This window comes from Mus caroli, unplaced genomic scaffold (assembly GCF_978045245.1).
Source record: "Mus caroli unplaced genomic scaffold, Mus_caroli_1 scaffold_11, whole genome shotgun sequence".
In the NCBI taxonomy this organism is placed as follows: Eukaryota; Metazoa; Chordata; class Mammalia; order Rodentia; family Muridae; genus Mus; species Mus caroli.
In genome coordinates this window covers 93,855,713-93,879,991 of record NW_028227266.1, presented here as the reverse complement: position 1 = coordinate 93,879,991, position 24,279 = coordinate 93,855,713, and the positions used below count along the sequence as shown (strand labels likewise).

The window sequence follows — 24,279 nt, the reverse complement described above, 5'->3', positions numbered from 1 at the left end:
ATAGGGAAGGGAGTCTATTTAACAGCACTGCAGGAATCCAGTGTATATTTTAGACACTACTTTTAAGTTCTAAAAGCCTCATTTATTTCCATTTCACAATTTAATCTTCTTGTTGATTTTATTTGTTTCTGTTGTATTTTCTATTACTATTTTGTCTGTGTATGTATATGTATGTAGATGTGTGTATGTGTATGTAAGTGTGTGTATGTGTGTATATGTTTGCTTTTACTTCTTGGAGTACAGTCATAATAGCATTATAACATAATTAAAGTATTATTCTCTGAATTCCAACATCCCTGTCATCTTCAGGTTAGCTTCTATTATTTTTTTATTAGTGATACATATTTTTTCCTAATTCTTCACACACTGAGTAATTATGAGCTTCTCTTAGAAAATCTGAATATTATGTGAAATGGCTTGATCAGATTCTCCTATGAAATAATATTCATTATTTTCATGTGGGGGGGGGCAGGAGTTGTTTGGCAAGACTAGGTCCAGGGCGCTAGTTTTTGCCTGCCTTGTGATGCCTGGGGTTGCTCTGTTGGTTCCAATACAAAGTCTTTGCAGCACTACTCAACTCTGCCTGGCATGTGTGCCGTCCAGTGCTCTGTCTGACTCAGGCTCTGCTATGCAGTTTATTTCTCAGTGCTGTGGTGTGATTTTCAGGGTTAGCTAAACCCATGCAGCTTGAGAGTAATCCCAGAGTTAATACCCACTTCACAGAGCCATCTGCTTGACTCTCTTCCAGCCATAATTGTCTTCCCATGTTGTAGCTGCCCCCAAGGTCTTTCCCTTGCTCCCTAAGAATGAAAGTCTTTAGTGCCCCTACACTGCTGTGCATTTCCTGTGCCTTCTCCATAATATTGCACCTGCTCTCAAGGATAACTGGTGAGGGGAGCAGGAGAGGGAAAAAATTGCAACAGGATTATTGTCCCTTATGGCTAGAGCATCACTGCCCCTTTCAGGGATTTTGCGTATCTTCTGATTTTGTTAGTGCTATGATCATGGTCATGGTCATGGTCATCTAAGATCAGATAAGGTGCCTACCTGCCTGCCTTCCTCTCTCCCTCCCTCTGCATCCCAGCCTGCCTCCCTCCTCTCCTTGCTTCCTTGCTCTTTTGACCTGCAGTTTCACTACTTAACCCAGAAGCAAAATAATAGTTCTTTGGCACCTTTGGTCCCAATGCAAGAGACTCAGACAGAAGAGCAAGAATGAAACCTCACTCCTGGCCCAAGAGTTGGATTACTCCTAATCTATTATCATTTGCTTTGTCTTCTTTCTCTTTTGGCTATTTATTTTTAAAGTCAGGATACAAAAAAGCAGTAAGTTTCAATACAGTATTCTCACGCATGTGTGAAGTACTGTCTCTGTCCACTCCTCTTCCACACTGCCCTCCCTGTCCTTCCTGGCCTCCTCTTGCTGCTCTTCCATTTCTACCTGCTTTCATATCAAGTATGTCATGACCACCTTGTTTCTCTCCTCCCTTCCCCATGATTCTTCTTCTTTCATACCATACATACAACACACACATACACACACACACACACACACACACACACACACAGACACACACACTCATACTCACAAATTTGCATATGAGACACAAAATGTGATATTTATTCTACTTCTGAATTTTTTTCCTCCACTTCCATGTAAATTCCTACAAAAGCCAAGATTTCATTCTTATGGTAGAATAAAATTGCATCGTGTTTTCATTATCTGTTCTTCCATTAATGGGCTTCTAGGATGCTTCCTACCATTTGCTTTTAGAATTGTCACACAATTGCTACTTGCATTGGGTCAAGGGCTTTGGGTTACTGGGAGACATGGGGGATAAGGATGAATGCTCTGTTTCAGCCAGGACTGGGGGTTCCTCTTCACCCGGGAGTAACAAATTCCACACACTGCACTTAAATCACTTTTGCTAAACTTCATATTTCACCTAAATATATGTCTGTTACTTAAAAGAAGGCAACTGTTCTGGGTGGTGCTAACAGCCAAACACATTCCCTTCCACAGAGCAGATTATGGTTGTTTTGGTAAACAGTACTAATGCATGGGTGATGCTGGTGTTAAGAGAAAATAAATAAGAACGGGATTGGGGAGGGTGACTGGAGGCTGTGGAGGTGAAAAATGTATCTCTGGAACTGGAAAGATGATGTATATATAAGCACAGCACAGTAAAGCACCCAGATGGTGAACAGATTTAGGAGCAGCTAACTCATAACATTGGTTATAAACATGCCTTTCTTTTAGGTCAGCAGTAGATTGCTCTAGTTATCCAACATCTATAATTAATATGTCAAATTAGATTGATGTTAGCAATAAATACATAGATTTAGAAGTCATTGTAGAAGAATCTACAGAAAGTTAAAAATCCTTTCTAGAAGGGAGTAGTGGGTGAGAAACAGAAAGTATGATTCTATTTCATCAAATGAACTAGTTGTCCGTGTCTCAGGAGACGACATATTTCTCAGGTCTGTTGATTGAAATAACTTGATATAAAATGTATAAGGTAGTTTAAAAATCAATACAAGACATAAACATAAAATATAAATTGATGAAATGGCATAGGTTGGATATTTGAAAAATTCACAAGCAAGGATTATTATCTGAAGATGGGAATTGAAGCATATCCCAGAAAGACTCCTTTTGGGCTGTTGGATAACTGTAATAGTTTTGTGGGGATTTTAATGAGATTTATCATCTTGAATGCATAAGTAGTGGTTGTCTCTAAAATTGATGAGTCTAGTTACAGGACAAAATGAAGTAAACTCTCCAGAGACCACTTCTTTCTGTTCTCCATGAAAGCAAGCTTTCACAAATGTATTTAATTAATATTACTGTGTTTGTGTATTTCACAATAAGCAGTAAGTATGTGGCTAAGAAGTTTGAGTTTACAGGCATGCTTGTTGGGAACTTGTTACATGCTTTAAATTCTTTGTATACTTCATACCTAATGCTCATAAACTCTAAAGAGGTGTTCTTGTTATTACCCTCATTTTATAGATAAGAAAAATGAAGACCTGCAAAGGTGAATTTAGAGCTTTTAGTCCACACTTTAAAGAGATTAAGGCAGGGAAGGACTCACACTTTCAAAGTTTCTCTGTATGAATATCAACACACACACACACACACACACACACACAATATTTAATGCATTAATCTTCCTGTGAAGGAAATTGTTAGCATGCTTGGGAACATTGGTGCTAGGGAGGAAACCAAATAGATAAATATTAAGAGAACTTATTATAAGCATTTCTCCACTGTATTAAATTGGTGTTTCCTTACTTCAGTAATATAGGAAATTCTGTATGTTAGCATATATATATATATATATACATATATATATATATATATATATATATATATATATATATATATGGGTATGTATGTACTAAGGGCAGCACTCTATCTCTGTGTACATTCTAATGACAATTGTTATCACAGAACTTCGTAGCCAGTGGGCAAAAGTGATAAAGAAAGCATTTGTACACGGCTTTGGGCCAAAACCTAAGAATCAATTTTAAATATATTTTAAATATAGCTAAAATGCCAACACTGGATGAGTCAAATTATCTAAAAGTTACTTGCCCTGCAATGGACACAGGCTAGGGCCAATCATTTTGTTTCCTTGATCTGAGGAAGAGAGGGTGGGATGGCTTGGCTTGAATGGGGAATGGTAATAGATTCCTGTAATTTCTCTAATTCTAGGTTGTAGCTGAGGAAGACCAGGCAGGGTTGGCCTTGTTGAACTTTAACCCTTGCAGGTTAAAGAAAAACTGCATGAAGAATCCCTGCTACAAAAGTGAGCCTGCCCAGTTTTTCCTGTAGACAGGGACGTTCTGAGCTTGCTTTTAACAATCTTGCCTTGTTATGAAACTATACCTCTTTTCCCCACAGAGGATCTATCAATCAAGGTAGATTGTAGGCATACCGAATGAGCTCTCTTCATGCAGGTGGGAACAGAGTGCACTGTTTGGAAGTATGCGCCTTCCCTTTAAGCTCAGTGGATCTGCAGCCCCAAGGTGATGTCACAGTGCCAATTTTTCCCCATGCTGAGAGGTAGCTACCATCCTCACCTTTATTTTATAGGTTAGAGACAGAGACAGAGAGGTTCCATGCCTGGATTTTATGATCTAATATCCAACACGCAATGGTTATTCAGTCAAAGATGGCTACGATTAGAGGTCATTGTCATTTTGCCAGGGTGGTTTCTAGTGTTGTCTGGGAGGCAAGTTCTGCACTGCACTTGCAAGGCTATGACTCCAGCTGTGGTTTAGTGTAAGTTCATGAGAAGGCAGATGCCCAACCCTAAACCAGGAATGGCATTAGCATCCCAGACTTAATTATATGGTGCCACTTCCACAGAGCTGGGCACTTGGGCTTTGGTGTTTATGTGATGCTTTACTGGCCCCTGTGTGGCAAAGCCTGGGACCTTTCATCTCTCCTGTTTCCTGCCTACCCGCCGAGGGTCCTTGGAAACTTTCCACTGGGTTCCCTCACTCTGGTGATGGTGTACATCATAGGAGGGAAGAGTTGGACTCTCATCAAGAAGCAATTCTTCTCCTTACATCTAAACCTCCCAAACAACATGGGAGGAATCCATTTCCTTTAAAAATTAAAAAGAAACACTCAATTTATTTCAAATAAATTTCACTCTATTTAATTAAAAGTGCCACATTAAGTATATTTTTTACTATTAATGTTTTAAAAAAAGAAATTAAGTTTCTTTAAGATGAGAACTTTGCACCATTGCTAGGATCACTTAAGAGCTTGTCTCAGAGGTAGCGATCTTTAGGTCTCTACGGCAGGTCTCTACGGCATGACCGTTGCTGTTTGAGTCAGGTTTATCAAAGAGAAACCGATACATTGCTACGAAGTGTGAAGTGTTACCTGACAGAAAACATTTTCCTTACCTCTTACTGTGGTAGTTTGTAATTGAGTGAAAAAAAATCCTATAGTGATTAAAAAGAAAAACGAATCCAAGCACTTTACAAATAGTTTAAGAGAAGAAATCGAGAAAGGGCAGACCTTGTAAAATAGGTTAACAAATCATATTCCAGCAAGAATGTGGGCTTCATGTGAGGTCACATTTGCATTCTCTCCCACAGCCTTCCACACTTTTGTCTTTTTATCAAAGTTGCAACTTACTCACATGCTGTTGCTCTATGGAAAGAGTCAGATAGGAATGTTGGCAAACATGGCTTGCCCTGTAGGTAAGCAGGCCCTGCTAGCTGTGTGTAGGAGATGGGCAACTGTGCATTCAGAAGCTGAGATGGACCTGATGACTTCTTTAACACTATCACCAACCAGGAAAGGAGAGCAGAGCCCATGATAAGATCATATAGCACAGTTGAAGCCAATCGACATCTTCTGTCTGTATATGACTCTTTTACCATCCTGGCCTTTAACCATTCTTTTAGACTTGAATCCATCTGGCTGAGCTAACTTCCCAAACATCTTCACTTCTATGTCCTTCAGTATTCTCCTTTTGATGTTCTTAGGAAGGCTTTCAGGGGTTTCTGCCCTGGTTACAGGTTTTCAGCCGAGAACACCGGCCTTACCATGTAATGGAACCCCTGGTACTTCCTTTCTCTAAATCTGTCCTGGTCCTAGCCATACTCCTCCCCTTCCTGGAGAGTGGCCAGATCTGGTACTGAGTCACCTGGGCCCTTTGGAAGCTGGGCTCTAGGAAAGTTGGCCTCTGAGTGCCTCATTCTGGATACTGTGTTGATAGCTCACTTTTTCTTTAGCATCTTTGTCTTGCTGTCTGGAGCCTTGCCCTAGTCCATCTGAGGATCCACCATTATACCTCTTTCTTCCCAGCCGACTCGGCATCAGAGATCATGTAAGTTATGACATTCACGGGAAGTTAGCTGATGCCGCTGGAAAGCACTGAAGAAGAGCTGGCTACAAACCAAATATGCTACCAATTTGGGGATAACTTGAGAGTAAGAAAAGAAATCATAGAAAATAAATTATGTTTGATTATTTGAAGGAAAATTGGACACCTCTTATGCCCTCCACAGAATACCTTGATAGTGTATTTGATAGTTCTGTGGGAATTCTCTTCCTCTAAGCTCTGCCTTCTAGGCCTCATTTTTCCATGCAGGGATCCAACCTACTGAATTTTATTTTCCAGAAACCTGAACACAGCACTGTGTTACTAACGATTCACGGGGGCTCCAACTCTTGAGAGTTTAATGCAGTATGTGTGACCATCCATAGAAACCCTCCAGGAGCCACCACTGTGAAAGAAATTGCAGACCACATTTATGTGGCTAGGAAATAATTCAACAAGCATTTCAAAGTGCTCACTGTTCACCTTTAGTCAAAGCACTTTTGTGTGCTCAGTAATACCCATAGTAGTCCACAAGCTCTTCTACCCTGAAATTTGGTTTAATACACAGCTACTTGGCCTACTTTACACATAAGCCTACTTATACTAAATATGTGAGGCCTGCTTCTGCTTTTTCTTTGCCAAATGGGTAGAAAATTCTTGCAAATGCTTAACAAAAGCATTTGTATTTATAGTTATAGTCACTTAAGTTTTCATGAATAATTTATTCATCCTTGTTATAATGGACATGTCATACAAAGGTACTGAAATCATAGTCCCTGTTAATAAGCATCTTCTTGGAAACCCTGTGTAGTTAGAGGGATCTTTTCCTATTGGGCATGAGTTTGTCCTAGAGAACGAGTGGGAACTGGAGAGAATCATTATGATGTACGTGTGTGAGAAATGAAATGTTTGCTTAATCCATTACCTTAAAATGAGGACTTGGGTCACAGAAACATTTAAATAAAGACAAAAACACTTTATAATAGATTTATCCATTTTCCAAACTGGCACCAGCTTTTACCAAATTGTCTGTTACCCCTACGATCTAGATGTGTAGTGTCCAGCTGCAGGCGCTGCTTATTAGATGGGTTCTGACTGGAACCTTGGCTTCCTTTTCTGTGAGAAAGTATATAGCTTCTATCTACAGCATCCCCTTTGAAAAACATATGGCTCTCTCACCAAATGTGTGTTAAGCCTTTTTTCCCCTATTTTAAGACCCAGTGCCAGGAGTAAAAAGCAAAGCAAATCTGCTTTCTTGTTAGTTTTGCTGCTTTTTCTTTTAACAACCTTAACTAGAATGTAGCTATCTTGAGGACAAGAGTTGTATCTTATTTTTTTAAGGCTCATAGTGTAACACACTGTACTTTAATACTGTTGAATGGATAAAGTCACAGGTGAATAAATCTACTTGTAGGACAGCTTGGAAAGAGAAAACATTCTAAGCCTATTGGAAAAATCAGCTCAGTGTGCGGTAGGTCATATTGCTTCACCTGAGACGGAAGGTCACTTGGAACTTGGACACTGGGGACAGATGGGGTTCAAATCTACCACTGTACTCTCAAGGAAGTCAGCTTTATTAGAAGTTTAGCAGGCCAGTCATGCTTCTCAAGGATTGTGTTAGTAGGGTCACGCACCTGATCTGAAGCCACGTCAGCATGGGGGTCGTTCCTCCTCCAAACACCCAGACAGTGAAGAACACAAGGAGCAGTGTGGTGGTGAACATCATCTGTTTGGGCTGAGATTCCGTGTTGCGGATGGCCAGGGCGAAGGCAATGGCACCTCGCAAACCTTCCAGAGAAACCCAGAGCGGGGACTGAATATCGAGACGAACTCATTCTCTTCTACTATATTTATCTTTACAACCTGCTAATATAACTTCTTTATTAGCTAATATTTTTATTCAGAGATGATTGTAGATTCACATGGAATTCTGACAAATAATATGCAGAAATACTTTTCCTTAGTCTCTGCCAATGATAACATCTTGCAACGAAACAGCATGACATCTTAGCCAGAATATTGATTCCTATCTGCATAGCTAAGACATAGAACATACCCTCCAATCAAACAGGAGTCTCACTAGCTGCTCTTTTTTAATCTCACTGGATAGCTACACACACACACACACACACACACACACACACACACACACACCCCTTAACTCATAGTCACCAGTAGTCTGTTCTCCATTTCCACAACTTTGTCATTTACAGTTGTTTTAATGTCCGCATGTCATGAAGCAATGGACCCTGTGGAACAATTTGTCACTGTGTCTATCCAGCACAAATTTCCAGATATTAAGTTTGTTGACTGGATCAGTGGTCTTTCATCTCCATCCTTGAGCCTTAATCCATGGTATGGCTATCCCATGGCTTGGTTGCTTAGTTGAAGGACACCTACAGTTTCCCAGTTACTAGAGATTAAATCAAGGCTGTTTAAATTGGCATATAGGTTTTTGTGTGAACATATTTTTCTTTCTCTGAGGTAATGCTCCCAAATATGATCAGAGTGGTATAGTATCTGCATGTTTCATTTTTAAAGAAATTACCATTTTTACATTCCAACTAGCAACATAAAAATCATCTAAATTTCCCACATCCTTGACATATTTGGTGGTGTTACTTTTTTTAGTTCAAACCATTGTGATAGGTATGGAATGGTAATTTGCTACAGTTTGAATTTTCTTTTCCTAATGGCTAAAAGCACTGAATACTTTTAATTTGTTACACTGTTATCTGCACACTTTGCTACATGAAACAGCTCTTGTATTTTTCCTCCTTTTTAATTGTACTGTTGGAATTTCCAATTGCCGTGTGCTGAGCTCTTTATACATGGCCCATAGCAGGCCTTTATCAGATGCAGTGTTTTAAAAATATTGCCTTCTAACTTGCAGCTTCTTTGTCTCATCTTTGAGGTTTTGGAGAACAATCTTTTTAGGTTTGATGAAATTAAACTTGTCAGTTTTCAAGTGAATTGTGTTTTTGGAGTCAACTCTAAGGACTCTTTGCATAAACCCAGCTCCCAAAGATTATCATCTATAACTTTTACATTGAAGTCCACAAGCATCTCTTAAGGCAGTTTTCATATCAAGCGAGAGGCTTGGGTTGTGATTATCTTTTGCACTGGTGACATCTACTTTTCCCATCAACTGCTTTTCCTATTTTGTTTTTAACCTCTGTCCAGAATCAGCTCCCTGCATTGTGTGCGTCTGTTTCTGAGTTCTCCATTTATTGCATTTATCCATGTCAATTCATGTAGCACACTGGCCTGATTGTTGCAAGTTCAGAGTGGGCCTTTATATTAGGTATAGCAATTTTTTTCAAACTTACTTTTTGTTTTCAAAACCAGAGCTTTCCATTTTTCTTGTTTTTTTGTTTTTCATAAAACTTTAGATTTACATTGTATTTATCTACCAAAAAAATTCCTTCCTGGAACACTTTCTTTTCTAAATCAAATGTGTCTGATAACAAAGAAAATCAGGACCATAGAAATTTAATAACTAATTAACCGTTATAATTAAAACATTCTAGGCTGATTGCATACTCTCACAAACATTTTGAAGGAAACTAACCTATTGGAACCCACTTTTTAAAAATTGTTTTACCTTTTGTTTTATGGTAAAATATGATAAATGTCCATTGCATATTTATGAATCTGTACTAAACACAAGAGGTGTTACAAAATGAAAGGCCAGGACTTCAAATAAGTTGATGATATTAATAAAAACAGAGACCCAGAGTTTGATGGGGAGGAGGAGGGGTTCTCAGGTGACTGGAGATTTGCTGAGCCCTGTGGTTCTTATCAGACCATGGAGGAGGAAGAGAATGGTTGATGATGGCGGCAAGCCTAAGTCAGAGGCAGTGACTCTGCTGTTTATATAAGAAGGTTTAAGTCAGATGCATCTCATTTCAGTAGTCCTGGGGATCTACTCTGTCACTTTGCCAGGGGAGATGTGACCAAATGCCTTTTTTCCCCCAGATAGAGCATCGACAGCAGACCAGAGAGATAATCCCATCAAGACCAGCTTGATGAACCAACCAGTTTAACTGGAATTCTATCCAGAAACATGAGTGAGCCCTCAACAGCTACATTACTGAAAAGGAGGTACAGACATGGAGTTCCCCCCTCAACCAACCTTCTATCCCCTGTGTTATGTTCTTTAGCACTCCAGAGATGCTCAGTGGAGGTAGGACTCTCGTGCAGCTGCATGCGTGCAGGAGTAAATAGCCAGCATCTTAGGCGAGGGTCTGATGACTCTCCAGGCTTTTCTCTGTCTGTGAGATAGTGTTAATGAGCCTGGAAGTAGTCACAGGTGCTGTGGTATCAAGACTGCAGTGGCCCTGGTTGTGCCAGAGGAGGGACAGACAACATTTTATAACAGGTTTAGGATTCCAAATCATTATCATACATTTCAGATGATTTTTTTAAAAGAAGCAGATACAGGTAGGATGAGGAACATTATAGCTATCCTACGCCCCAGAACTTAGATTATAATGCTTCTTTGTTCTGTCCATGTTGAGAATGTACAAGAGACAAGTGGTGTGACAGGGGAGACAGGGGAGACAGAGGATTAAGCCAGGGAGATTGAACACATTTTGCCTGAAACAAAAAAAAAGCCTTAGAAAGAGAAGAATATGCACTCTGATTATAAAATACCTCCAAGGAACAGTGTAATGGAAGAAGGAAATTATTCTGAAACTCCGTGTAGACAAGGAAATGGCCCGAGGAGAAGGGAGATAACATTTGAAGTAGACATTAATAAAAATGATCCTTTCTATCGGAGGTTCTGAGTGCTAGGATGGCTGTGCTCCGCAAGGCGCCCCCACCACAGGTGTTCTTGCTCACACACTCAGCTGGGGACAAGGTGGGACAGTTTGAATAATGTTCTCTCCAGGATACACAAACAGTGTCATTAGTGAATGGGAAGGCAAGGGAACAGACTCCCATTATCTGAGGACAGGATTTATAGGTCAAGGTTGTTTATTCGAAGTGCAAACCTGGAGAGAGAGTGTGACCCTTTCATTTCCCCGCCCACCCCAAGCTTGCTATAGATGTCAGTCAAGCAGCATGGTCCGTTATGAGGTAGAAGTTTGAAATGCTGAACATCGATTACTATTTGCTAGGTTTCTTGAGTTTTCATAAAAAAAATAGTAGAAAATAGAATACAAATTAAAGCATTCTGTATCTGGCTTACTGCAAGGTCACCCATATTAGATACCAAGGTCAAAGTAGTAAACAATCAGTAACCCTCCTAAAGATGTTTAATAATGTACTATTAGTATGCCAAACTGGCATAGCTATCCTCCTAAGCAAATTGCAAGTAAGTAGCCCTTAATTTAAATATGAGTCAAAATAGTGGCAGGTTGGATGGTGTGTACTGGTAACCCTGGAATTCTGGAGGCTACAGCAGGAGGGCATCAAACATGAAGCCAGTATGGGTTGCCACAGTAAGACCCTATCTCAAGAAACAAAATAAAATGAAACAAAACCCCTCCAGATCCCCAGTACTTTCAAACACACATATATGAAAACATATCTGGTAGTCTGACTTCATGTCAGTCTATATGAAACTTTAATAGATGAAGTCATATTAAAACCTATACCCACAGGCAAGGCAATGTACGGGTGTCTTGGGGGTGGGGAACCAGAAAAGCATAGCAATGACCACATGGTAGGTTGGGAAATATCTATTATGTCAAAATTTAAGACGTTGGAAAGGGATGGCTAAGAATGAATGGGCATCCAGGGAAGTTCAGAGGTGAGGGTGTTTGGAGGAGAGACATTCCACGTGGCACTTACCACAGGTAAGTGAGATGGTTTGGCAACACTGAGAGCAAGTTGTTGCGGGTGCTGAGCTTGTGGAGTGGACAAAGAGAAGCTGACTCAGAACCCCAGAGAGGATGAAGTGCTGTCCTGATCTGCTTGTCCCTTGTGACTCTGCAAGTTCTTCCTCACACAACCAGAGCCTGAGCACATGCCTAGTCAATGGCCACTCATTGCTTTGATTAATGCACATATATCGATTGCCTCCTATATGGAGTTCTGGGCCTGCTGATTCTATCTTCTTAACACCATGGATTTATGCCATGGAGGATTTTAGAATAGAAAAAAATCATTCAGGCTACTGGCAAAATACTAAGACGTTAAAAAAAAATTGATATCGATCTTTGGATTTTCATTGTAGCAAAACATTACTTCCAAAATATATATACAGTTTTGCTTCCACAAAGGGAAACTTAGAGCACATCAAAACTTGAATTTGATTTTATTTTCTGGGTACTTGGACCCCTTGGTTTACTTTTCTTCTCCTTTTTGTTTCAGTCAAGTTGTCAAAGTAATTCTGGACTTCTGGGAACTTGTTGACTCTATAATTTTGCTTTGAAAAGATTGACTTTGTAGGGATTTTGACACATGTTACATGTCCAACTGCAAAGTTATCATCATCTTGGGGAATAAAGGAAATACCTACAATTAAATGTGGTTTCATTTAAAATTGGCCTCTAAGGGCTTCTTATGTTAATTATATTGATGTTCTGCTCATAACAATAGAACACTATTGAGCCAAAGAAAGATTTCCAGCAAGGACCCCTGCTGCAGAAAATGTGCAGTTTCCTGTTTATCTTTAAAGAGCAAGAGTGAAGCATTTAATCAATTACACATTTGCAAAGGTGCTGCAAATGGATCCAGGTCAGATATATATAGCTACATTTAAACCACAGGAATATAAATATCTCTTTAGGCACTCTTATTTAAGGTGCAAAGCTGTAATGCAAAACTGTAAATATTTCCTGAGCACCCATTATATGCCTAGCTTTAGCCAAAACACACAGTGAGAGTGCAGATAGGAAGGTTCATCCTCTCTAAGGCACTTAGTTCTACAAACATGACTGTCTTACAGTATGCAGAGAGAGGGAGGAGGGAAAATAACACTAAGGATGTTATGGGAATAATCATTTTATAAGCTTGCTCACACACACACACACACACACACACACATAGATCTGCACACACACATACACACACATGCACATAAAATGAAATAAAAGATTGTAAGAGCCTAGGGTCCCAGATGACTGTTGTGAGAGCCTGTCTTTAGCATATGGTAGGGGTGCTGTGCCTATGAACTCTGAAATGATATGGCTGACTACAAAGATCTCTCCAAGTAACCACCACACACATACAAGGGCGTGGATATACATACATACATACATACATACATACATACATACATTTAAATTAATTGTTTTATTTACATTTACTTCTAAAATTAATTGTTGTATTTACTTTTACTCTCTATGTAGGGATATTTTGCCCATATGTATGTCTGCATTCACATGCATGCCTGGCACCTGTAGAGAACAGGAAAGAGCACCAGTTATTCGGATATCCTGGAACTGGATTTACAGACAGTTGTGAGCCCCCGTGTGGGTGCTGGGAATTAGGAATTGGAAATAGGTCCTCTGGAAGAGCCACTAGTATTAATAACCAGAGACATCTCTCCAGTCCCTGCATGCATATGGTTTTAATGGAGTCACCCTACGTGATGAGATAATATTGCCCCAAGGAGCCATGGTCTATCTAACAAAAAACTCAGTACTGAGCAAGGAATATTTACCTTCAAGTTGTTGTCTAGAGGGGTTCAAGAGACTCCTCCAAGCAATAGAGACTATCAAAATTGTTCTCAATTACTTTTTAGAATATGAAGATAGTACCCAAGTCCTGGGGACACCACCCAGAAAATTAGAGGGATTTTATGCTGGATACTGTAAATCTAGTCACAAACCTATGTCATAGGCCCTAGAGGAGAACCAATTACTATCAGATTACTAAAGTAACAGAGTTGTTTTCTAAATGCTTCAAAATACTCATCCTTATACCCGTAGATAGGCACAGCTCTTGCATCTCCTTGAGGAAACTTCTTTTTGGACCAGAGACTACTCAGATAACTATGCAACTGGTCAAACTGTAGGTTGACTGTGGCATGCTAGACCCAAGTGGTGTATAAATAACTTCACCTCTACACTTAAGTCTCAGGGAACATCTCAGAGGAAGGGACAGAAAGATTCTAAGAGCCTAGAGATCTTGGCCCAGATGATGGCCACGAGATCCTTCAGCATATGATAGGGGTGTTGCCATGAACTCTCAGCAATAAGCCTCTCTCATCAAGTTATCATGCCAACCAACATGAATGGAGGAAAATTCCAAAAGGCCCCATTCCTAGATGGTGAGCTATAGGCACTCAGTGGCTGATGAAGAAATAAGGAACAGGGATGAGACCCCAATCCTAAGGGGTCAGGCCTAAGCATATGCAAACAGAGGCAATACTAATTGGACCCAGTAGTTGTGTGTGTGTTTGTGTGTGTGTGTGTGTGTGTGTGTGTGTGTGTGATTTCATGATTTCTAGAGGGGGTGGTCAGAATGATATAGGCAGAAGTTGGAGGGAGAGGTGGGCAGAAATGATGCAAATATGTGTGTACTCATATATGAAATCCCCAGATAAATATTAAGAAGGAGAACTGGGATGGTGTGTATTAGGGGGTGTGTTAAAGGGATGCTCACAGTCAGCTATTGGATGGATCACAGGCTCCCCAATGGAGGAGCTAGAGAAAGCACCCAAGGAGCTAAAGGGGTCTGCAACCCTATAGGTGGAACAACAATATGAACTAACGAGTACAGCCATGGAAGGAGTTACAGAGACAAAGTTTGGAGCTGAGATGAAAGGATGGGACCATCTAGAGACTGCCATATCCGGGGATCCATCCCATAATCAGCTTCCAAACGCTGACACCATTGCATACACTAGCAAGATTTTGCTGAAAGGACCCAGATACAGCTGTCTCTTGTGAGACTATGCCAGGGCCTAACAAACACAGAAGTGGATGCTCACAGTCAGCTATTGGATGAATCACAGGGCCCCCAATGGAGGAGCTAGAGAAAGTAACCAAGGAGCTAAAGGGATCTGCAACCCTATAGGTGGAACAAAAATATGAACTAACCAGTACCCCCCCCGGAGCTCGTGTCTCTAGCTGCATATGTATCAGAAGATGGCCTAGTCGGCCATCAGTGGAAAGAGAGGCCCATTTGTCCTGCAAACTTTATATGCCTCAGTACAGGGGAACGCCAGGGCCAAGAAGTGGGAGTGGGTGGTTGGGGGAGCGGGTGGGGGAGCGTGTGGGAGACTTTTGAGATAGCATTGGAAATGTAAATGAAATAAATACCTAATAAAAAATTTCATTATGCACCTTAATTGAAGACCACAAGTCAAGCCTTAAAATGTGCACTTAGAAATGAGCTAACTTCTGGCTATTATAAATAGGCTGCTATGAACATAGTGGAGAATATGCCCTTATTACAAGTTGGTGCATCTTCTGGGTAAATGCCCAGGAGTGGTATTGCTGGATCCTCAGGTAATACTATGTCCAATTTTCTGAGGAACCACCAAATTGATTTCCAGAGTGGTTGTACCAGCTTGCAATTCCACCAGCAATGGAGGAGTGTTCCTCTTTCTCCACATCCTCTCCAGCATCTGCTGTCACCTGAGTTTTGGATCTTAGCCATTCTGACTGGTGTGAGGTAGAATCTCAGGGTTGTTTTGATTTGCATTTCCCTGATGACTAAGGATGTTGAATAATTTTCTCAATCACTCGGTATTCCTCAGTTGAGAGTTCTTTGTTTAGCTCTGTACCCCATTTTTATAGGGTTAATTGGTCAAAAAAAAAAAAAAAAGAAAAAGAAAAAGAAATGAGTTAACAGAGACTATAGAAAGGGCTCAAGGGTTAAGAGCACTGTCTGCTCTTCCAGAGGACCTGGATTTCATTCATGGCACTCAGATGGCAGCTCACAGCTGTCTGTAACTCCAGTTTCAGGAGAACTGATGGTGCCTTCTGGCCTCCGAGGGCACTGGACATACCCATGGAGCACAGATATACTCAAAGGCAAAGTACCCATACATATAAGCAAACAAATAATTTTTAAAAGTAAATGAGATAACAGCAATGAAGCAGCCTGCTTAGGCTCATGCAAGGCATCATCCTAAGAGCACATTCCAAAAACCCTTGAACCTCAACATAAGACCTTCTGAGATTAAATAATAAAAAGGTAGGCCCTGGATTTCCAGAAAATTATTCAACTATTATATCAAACTATAAAATAACCATCATTTTCTGTATGTAATGTGGACTCTTGAAAAATCAGAAATCTATCCAGCCATTGATTTGCTCAATACATATTCACTGAACATCGATTATGTCCCTGGTCTTGCTCTAGCTGTTGCTAGTAAACAGAGCCTGACAATTATAAAGCATTATATGGAAGCTCTGAGGGGAACTGGGCTATTCCAGGAATACAAGGCAGCTTGTCCTGTGCTCAAACCTCAGAGGAGGCTTCCTGGAGAAAGCAGTGTCTTAGCTGAACTCTAGAGAGTACTTAGAACACAATGATGTTTCATGGCAGGGGAGGGGGCAGGAGAAAGAATCCAGATAGAAACAGGTAAGTCAGGGATGTTACACTCAGACCCACACATGCTGCACATCAGTTGGTGTGGGTCATGAGTGAGCCAGCATGACCTTTGTCGTCTCTCTTCATCATTTCCCTTTATCAGTCTATAGTTTCAAATCACCCCTTTTATACATGCTTTTTTTGTTGTTGTTTTTTTTTTTGGTTGTTTTTACATTTTAACTTTTTTAAAATTAGGTATTTTCTTCATTTACATTTCCAATGCTACCCCAAAAGTCCCCCGTACCCTGCCCCTCACTCCCCTACCCCCACTCCCACTTCATGGCCCTGGCGTTCCCCTGTACTGAGGCATATAAAGTTTGCAGGACAAATGGGCCTCTCTTTCCACTGATGGCCGACTAGGCCATCTTCTGATACATATGCAGCTAGAGACACGAGCTCCGGGGGGTACTGGTTAGTTCATATTTTTGTTCCACCTATAGGGTTGCAGATCCCTTTAGCTCTTTGGTTACTTTCTCTAGCTCCTCCATTGGGGGCCCTGTGATTCATCCAATAGCTGACTGTGAGCATCCACTTCTGTGTTTGTTAGGCCCCGGCATAGTCTCACAAGAGACAGCTGTATCTGGGTCCTTTCAGCAAAACCTTGCTAGTGTATGCAATGGTGTCAGCGTTTGGAAGCTGATTATGGGATGGATCCCCGGATATGGCAGTCTCTAGATGGTCCATCCTTTCATCTCAGCTCCAAACTTTGTCTCTGTAACTCCTTCCATGGGTGTTTTGTTCCCAATTCTAAGAAGGGGCAAATTGTCCACACTGTGGTCTTTGTTCTTCTTGAGTTTCATGTGTTTAGCAAATTGTATCTTATATCTTGGGTATTCTAAGTTTCTGGGCTAATATCCACTTATCAGTCAGTACCTATTGTGTGAGTTCTTTTGTGATTGGGTTACAGAACTTAAAATCACATACTGTCATTAGTGCCAGGAGCTTAGTGAAGATTTATATTAGGTAGCAAAGAATAAGGTACTTGCTCAGGCCACTGGCTATGGTGGCCCAAGGCCATCACCTCACACCTCAACTCTACATCAGCTGAGAGTATGCTGTGTGCCTCATGAACCCCACACTCTCTTCCATGTCTCTGAGAGATCTCCCAATCCCAGTTTATGATGAGGTTACAAGTCAGCTCAGTACGTAACTTCCCACAGTTCATAGAAACCTGTCAATCAAAATTCCACTCTATTTCTTTTGTCTGCTCTCCACTGAGAGACTCCATAAACAAGAAAGTTGTCTTTATGCCATAAGCTCACTCAGGCTCTTGCTTCATGTCCAGAATTCTGCATTTCCTTTGTGCTTCTCCAGTGTTTGCCCATTTGAACTATGTTTCTGCCCACCCTGCACTCTCATGGGTGCTTAAAATTCTCTAGTCACATTGTTCGCTCTTCAAAATCCTATACAACAGACTGATCATTCCACTTGTATTACTAGATTATAATTGGGATGAGTCAATATTTAATGTGTTATGTTCTTTTCTCTCAACTTCTAATCTCTCAAAAGGTTGAAATTACATCTTTTTAAAGTAGTTCTTAGATTTCCCACAAGATCATGGATGTGGAATTCAACATTGCTCTTAAAGTGAACAATTGCACTGACTTCAGACTTTCTAGAGAGGAGATGGCGATATCTGTGTTTGATTTACTTAATTCTTCAATTCTTTCAGGATACAGAGTTGGGTAGCAAATGAGAGACAGCTCTTGACTTATAGGTGCACCCAGGGTAGTTATGTAAGATGCTAGGAAGAAAACCATAGCAGGGTGTGTGTACATGATGGGTTCAGTGTTTAGGATGCTTAGGGAAGCCTCTCAGGTTAGTGACACTTGAGCAGAGAAGCCTGGTCAACACCTGCTCACCTTTGGGAAGCTTGAGCAGAGCTCTGAGGGAGGGAGCTGGAAGGCACTGTGATTGGAGTAAGATGAAGGGGTTAGGTCTGAGACTGGGGAAGGAGGAGATGCTATAGACATCAAAGAGCAAATATTGATGGGTTTGTGAAGAGCAAGGTGATTGGATGTTATTCTGAGATGAGAAACTTTAGGAGGGTCTTGCACAAGAAAGTGATTTCATCTATTCAATGATTAAAAGAGGAACCCAGGCTACTGTAAGGAAGTCAGATTTCTAGGCTGAAAACAGGAGGCCAGTGGGCTTGATGCCTGAATCCAGAGAGCAGGTAAGCATGCTCACTGGGGTAGGAGTGTGGTAGGTCCTGGCATGGTGAAAACTCAGTCCTTGTTGGTGGGTCTAATGAGAACCTGTGCAGAGGTTAGCCAGGACACTTTTCCTGAGCACACAGAGGAATCAGGAGGAACTATATGAGGAGTGTGCTTGGTAAGGTGTATGTCAGGGGAGGAGGGTTACCAGCTACCAAGGCTTATATTATAGCCATGTTCCTGTGAGAGGCCAATTAGTCTCCCAAGAGGAGAGGTTGAGTGGACAGATGCTCAGATGAAAGAGTCCAATTAGAATCCTCTTATTAGAGAGTGGAGGGAGGAGAGAGGGTACTTAGCAATTTACAAAGTACAGGAAGGTAAAGTTTATTGTATGCATTCGTCTTGTTTCTTGGTCTTTGTACTCACTATTCCCCTCAGCTGCCATGTTTCCCTTCCCTCCAACACTGCCTCTCCCAGGTGTTCCCTGGGTTAGTCCTCCTCTTAGGTCAGAGAGCCTGCCGTACCACCTGATCACAGTGAAGGTGGAGACCTTTAAGTCTGTCTGTCATCTATCTATCTATCTATGTCTATTGTCTTTGATATCTATTTTATTTATCTATCTATTTATTTATTTACGTTATCTTTTGATTAGAAAGAGAGCCTGGGACTAGCAGCGCCGTCTGTGCTGGCATTTGCTGTGACGCACCCCTGGTGCTAAAATGGAGCCTCTCACAGGGTGAGCATTCCTCAAGCTTACCTAGTGACGAATGCCTAAATGAATGGATGAAGGAAAAGGTCACTTTTGCATTTGGAAGTGTTCCGAGAACCCAAAAGGAAATGAGCAGTAGATGGACTGGGGTACATAAATGTTGCCGAGAAACCGATCTGTCCTTTGAAAGAAGTGTCCTTTAGAAGTGTCTTTCTGCTCCCCATCTTTCCATTTGGAATAGAAGTGGGTCTAAGCATCCCCACCCCCTCGCTTTAACTCTGTGAGGGGGTTTATTTCAAAGATCTAACACACTCTTATTATTAGGCTGGTAAATCAAAGCCCGAGTCGGGTCTACAATTGAATTATGTATAGCTTTTACACTTGCTAAAGTCTTATGACCTTGCACAGGGTAACTACATTCAGCAAAAATGTCAGTCTGGTTTCAAAATACACTTTCCTGAATCGTGCAACCTTGCCATGCAGTTCCATTTTCAATTCAACATCATTTTTTTTTTTCTACAGGGAAGGGAAGCCAACAGATTGTTTGCAGAGGAAAAATCGTCTACATTCAGAAATAAATTGAGTCCTTCTACAAACCAAGCTTGTATTAGACAAGAAGAACTTTCTTTCCTTCATCTCTCCATGAACTTACATTTCTAAAACTCAAGGCTGAGCACAAGGAATGTAACATAACTGCAATATATTTTTTATCTGGAATGAAGTTTGCTTTTGGAAGCCCTGGGCAGCAGGAAGGGTAATTGGGGATGGGATTAGCTCTGCCACAGCTCTGAAGTCAGCATGCAGAGCTGCCTCTGGCTTCGGAAGTTTATTTTTATGTAGTGAAGATGGATGTGGTTGTATACCAGGGGCTGATCCTCAATGTTTGCTGAAACTCCAGCAGAGGCTTTCCAAAGATAGTCAACACTGAGAGCCACGCTCAGCTCTTGACCTGGCTGTGCTCAAGAGACGAACCCAAAACTTTCCATTTAGAATAGAAGTTCTCAAGTGGGGCAATCTTCCCCCAGTGAATATTTGGCAAGGTGTGGAAACATTTATGTGTGCCCTGGGTGCTCAGAAGCAGGGATGTTGGCTGTGTTTTGGGGTTTGGGACTTAGTGAGAGTCTGATGTCATCTATAGGGCAGAGGCCAGGGATGCTGCAAACATTCCCAAAGGGCAAAATAGCCAGCACAATAGATAACTGGACTTAAATGTCAAGGATTCCTGGGGTTTAGTAACCTCACTTTGAATCTAAGATATTTATTTTGCATTATAACAATGTTATAAACAATAGCGATATTTCTTCTGTAATGGCTGCTTTCCAAAAGATGGCTACCTGTCCACACTTGACTTCTTATTTATTAGGCTTGTGGTAGACTAAATACTGTGCCTTTTTTCATTCTGAGAGAGAGTCTCACTATGTATCCTGCCTGTCCTGGAGTTCACTATGTAGATCAGGCTAGCTTTGAACTCACAGAGGTCCACCTGCTTCTGCCTCCCAAGTGCTTTAAAGCCATGCACCACTATGCCCTACTGAAACTGTGCATCTCTAGAGTTCCCAGGCCATGTTAATCTTGTACGCTAGACAAAAATAATGTGCTTGGCTCATTATTATAGTTTGGTTTTCTGTTTCTGTGATAAAATATGGACCAAAAGCAACTTGGAGAAGAGGGGGTTTATTTCATCTTAAACTTTATAGTCCATCACCTAAGGAAGACAGGGGAGGAGCTCAGGGCAAGAACCCAGAGACAGGAACTGAAACAGAGACCACAGAGGAAGACCACTTACTGGCCTTCCATTACTCTTGTTCAAGTTGTTTTCCTGTTTAACATACACCACCTGCCAGGCAGGGGCATTAATCAAGAAAGTGCCCCACAGTCGTGCCCACAGGCCAGTGTGATGCAGGTGGTTCCTCAGTTGAGCTTTCCTCTTCCCAGCTGATTCTAGTTTGTGTCAAGATGACAAAAACTAACCAGCACACTTGGACTCGCTCTCATCAAAGCTCTCATTTCCTCTGGTGGCTGGAGTGAGCAGTCCACCAGGAAAAGTGTCATCGTAAGAAACGTATTGAAGGGCAGCGCCCATCTTTTCCAAGAGGAAAACATTCCTCAGCCATGCAATTCAGGCACTCTGGAAGCTGAGGCATTAGTCTGAGGAAAATTTGGACTACAAAGTTAATTCCTAGGCCAGCCTTGGCAAAATACAGGTTAAGACAAAGAAAGAAAGAAAGAAAGAAAGAAAAGAAAGAAAGAAAGAAAAAAGAAAGAAAGAAAGACAGAAAGAAAGACAGAAAGAAAGAAAAGAGAGAAAGAAAGAAAGACAGACAGACAAGAGAGGGGGGAGGGAAAGGCTCCCACATTAACAAACTTTAACACATGTACTTACATATCTGCTATGGGATTGAAAATCATTTCAATAGGGTGTAGAGCCTTAGTGGGTGCCTTGATGACACATGAGACCATCTTGCAAATAGAAGGAAAGACTATATGAGTCACAGATTAGCAACCTGGGTGCTCTTCCTTCTCTCATCAGGAATCAGTCATCCTCTAAAGCTCTGGGCTTTGAAATAGATTCCTGGCAGAGCCTTCTGGAGGATGGGATGCAGAGCAAGAAGTCTTATCTTACTACAGAAGTTGGTCAATGCATGAAACACTAGCTGACCAGTGTTTGAACCGTCTCAATATATCAGAGTTAATACTACAAAATTTTGAATTACTAAATGGCCCTATGGGTGTTCAGTGCAAGGCATTTGTAAACTCAACTGCTTCTTGCTCATTTGCACATATAACTTATTTGAATCAATTCTATTGGTTTCTTTTGAGCTCTATCTATAGAACCCGAGGCAAATATTACAAGGGATTTGTGCTGGTGCATAGAAGCTAATTTTTTGAAATTGGTTTGCTTATGTTAATAGTTTTCTATGGTTTTATCTACTCCATGTTCTGAGCTGACAAGCAATTAGTAAATAAATTCAGGCAGGAAATAGGGTAGAATTATGTGGTCTGTTTGCTTGCCACAGTAGATAAGTACAGGTTAATTTGGTTAAAAATATCAATAAAATATTGGTCCACTGTGGACATCTTGAAAGCCCCAAGTGTACATGAAAATTCTAAAACAGAGTGACTAAATTGTGCATGCCCCTGTATCCTTCTAAGACCTTATTCCCAGAACACAGGGAACAGTGTTATTCTGGGTTATAATCTCTCATTACTGAGTATGCCGGGGTTTCACATGCTTTTGTCAGTTATACTATCTCAAAAGTTAAGTGAGTCTGGTCATTTTGAGATCCAGTCACTTTCTCATAATCTGTAAAATGCCAAAAAGCATCTTTACATGGATACTTGTGGATACTTGTGGGGGAAGGGGAACACTATATTTTTTCATATACAAACTGGTACTTTGACTTTTAACATTTTGGTTGATGTAGTGATTCGGGATTTATGCCTGCATATGGCCTATCAAATTGTCATCTATGGTGGTGAAGGGAAGCACACAAGCAAGCAAGCAAGCAAACAAATAAATAAACAAACATCCCCTCTGTGTGTCTCAAGGTGTCAGTTCCTGGGCAGGAGGATTGACTTTTCAAGTATCCTTAAAGAAACTCAATTCCAAGTGGATCAATGACCTCAACATAAAACTAGATATGTTAAATCTCATAGAAGAGAAAGTGAGAAATACCTTTGGATGCACTGGTACAGGAGACAATTTCCTGAATAGAATACTAATAGCTCAGACTCTAAAACCAACAATTGATAAGTGGGACCTCATGAAACTGCAAAGCATCTGTAAGGCAAAGGACACTGTCAATAGGACAAAATGGCAGCCTAGAGATTAGGAAAGGATTTTCACCAACTCTACATCTGACAGAGGCCTAATATCTAATATTTACAAAGAACTCAAGAAGTTAGACACCAACAACCCAAATAACCCAATTAAAAAATAGGGTGCTATATCACTCCTGAGCATATATCCAAAAGATGCTCCACCATCCCACAAAGATACTTCCTCAGCTATGTTCATATCAGCTTTATTCATAATAACCAGAAACTGGAAACAACCTAGATGTTCCTCAACTGAATAATGGATAAGGAAAATGTGGTACATCTACAGAATGGAATACAATTCAACAATTAAAAATAAAGACATCATGAGTTTTGAAAGCAAATGGGTGGAACTTGAGAATATCATTCTGAGTAAGATAACCCACCCCCAAAAGGACATGCATGATACATACTCACTTATTAGTGAATATTATATTATAAAATGTAGGTACCATGTTATACTCCATAGATCCAAAGAAGATAACAAGAAGGAAGGCACAATTGAGGAAGCTTAGAAGGGGGAATAAAATAGTCACAAGAGGCAGATTGAGGGAGGGAACTGGAAGAGAGGGGAGATGGGGAGAGAAATGGGAGGTTCAGGATCAGGTGTGGAGTACAAGAGAGATGGCTAGATGGCCATGAAAATGAATGGATATCTGCAACTGTCAGGCATGAGGAGGTAGGAGGCATCTGCAGACTGAGACAGAGACTTGGGATAAGGGAGGTGCCCAAGAATCAATGGAGTTGACCTTAGATTTAATTCAGTACATTGGGGATATGGAATCTGAAGAGTTCCGACCTCTTATAGCCAGGCAGAAACCCTAGTGGAGCGATAGAGACACCAACCCACCCACAAAACTTTCATCCCCAAATTTCTCCTGTCTACAAGAAATGATGGAGCAGAGACTGAGGGGATTGCCAAGCAATAACCAGCCCAACCAGAGACCAGTCCCATGGACAAGTACCAATCCTTGACACTATTAATGATACTCTGTTATGCTTACAGATAGGTACCTGTCTAGCATGGCTGTCTTCTGAGAGGCTCCACACAGCAGCTGACTCAGACAGATATGGACACCCATAGCCAAACAGTAGATGGAGCATGGGGACTCTTATAGACGAATAAGAGGAATGATTGTGGGGCTGGAAAGGAATAGAAACTCCACAGGAAGACCAACAAGAGTCCACTAACCTGGACCCTTAGGGCTCTCAGATTCTGAACCACTAACTAATGAACATACATGTGCTGGAC

The 24,279-nt window shown here is 40.9% G+C and overlaps 1 protein-coding gene across 1 annotated transcript in view; it reads right to left on the bottom strand.

Annotated features, from left to right (window-relative positions):
* Slc9a9 (solute carrier family 9 member A9) overlaps nucleotides 1–24,279 on the bottom strand; it is a 565,781-nt gene that overhangs the window by 171,583 nt on the left and 369,919 nt on the right. The window contains exon 12 of the mRNA XM_085827898.1: nucleotides 7,481–7,634. Coding sequence (XP_085684024.1) covers nucleotides 7,481–7,634 — 154 coding nt within the window. The remainder of the gene's footprint in view (nucleotides 1–7,480; nucleotides 7,635–24,279) is intronic.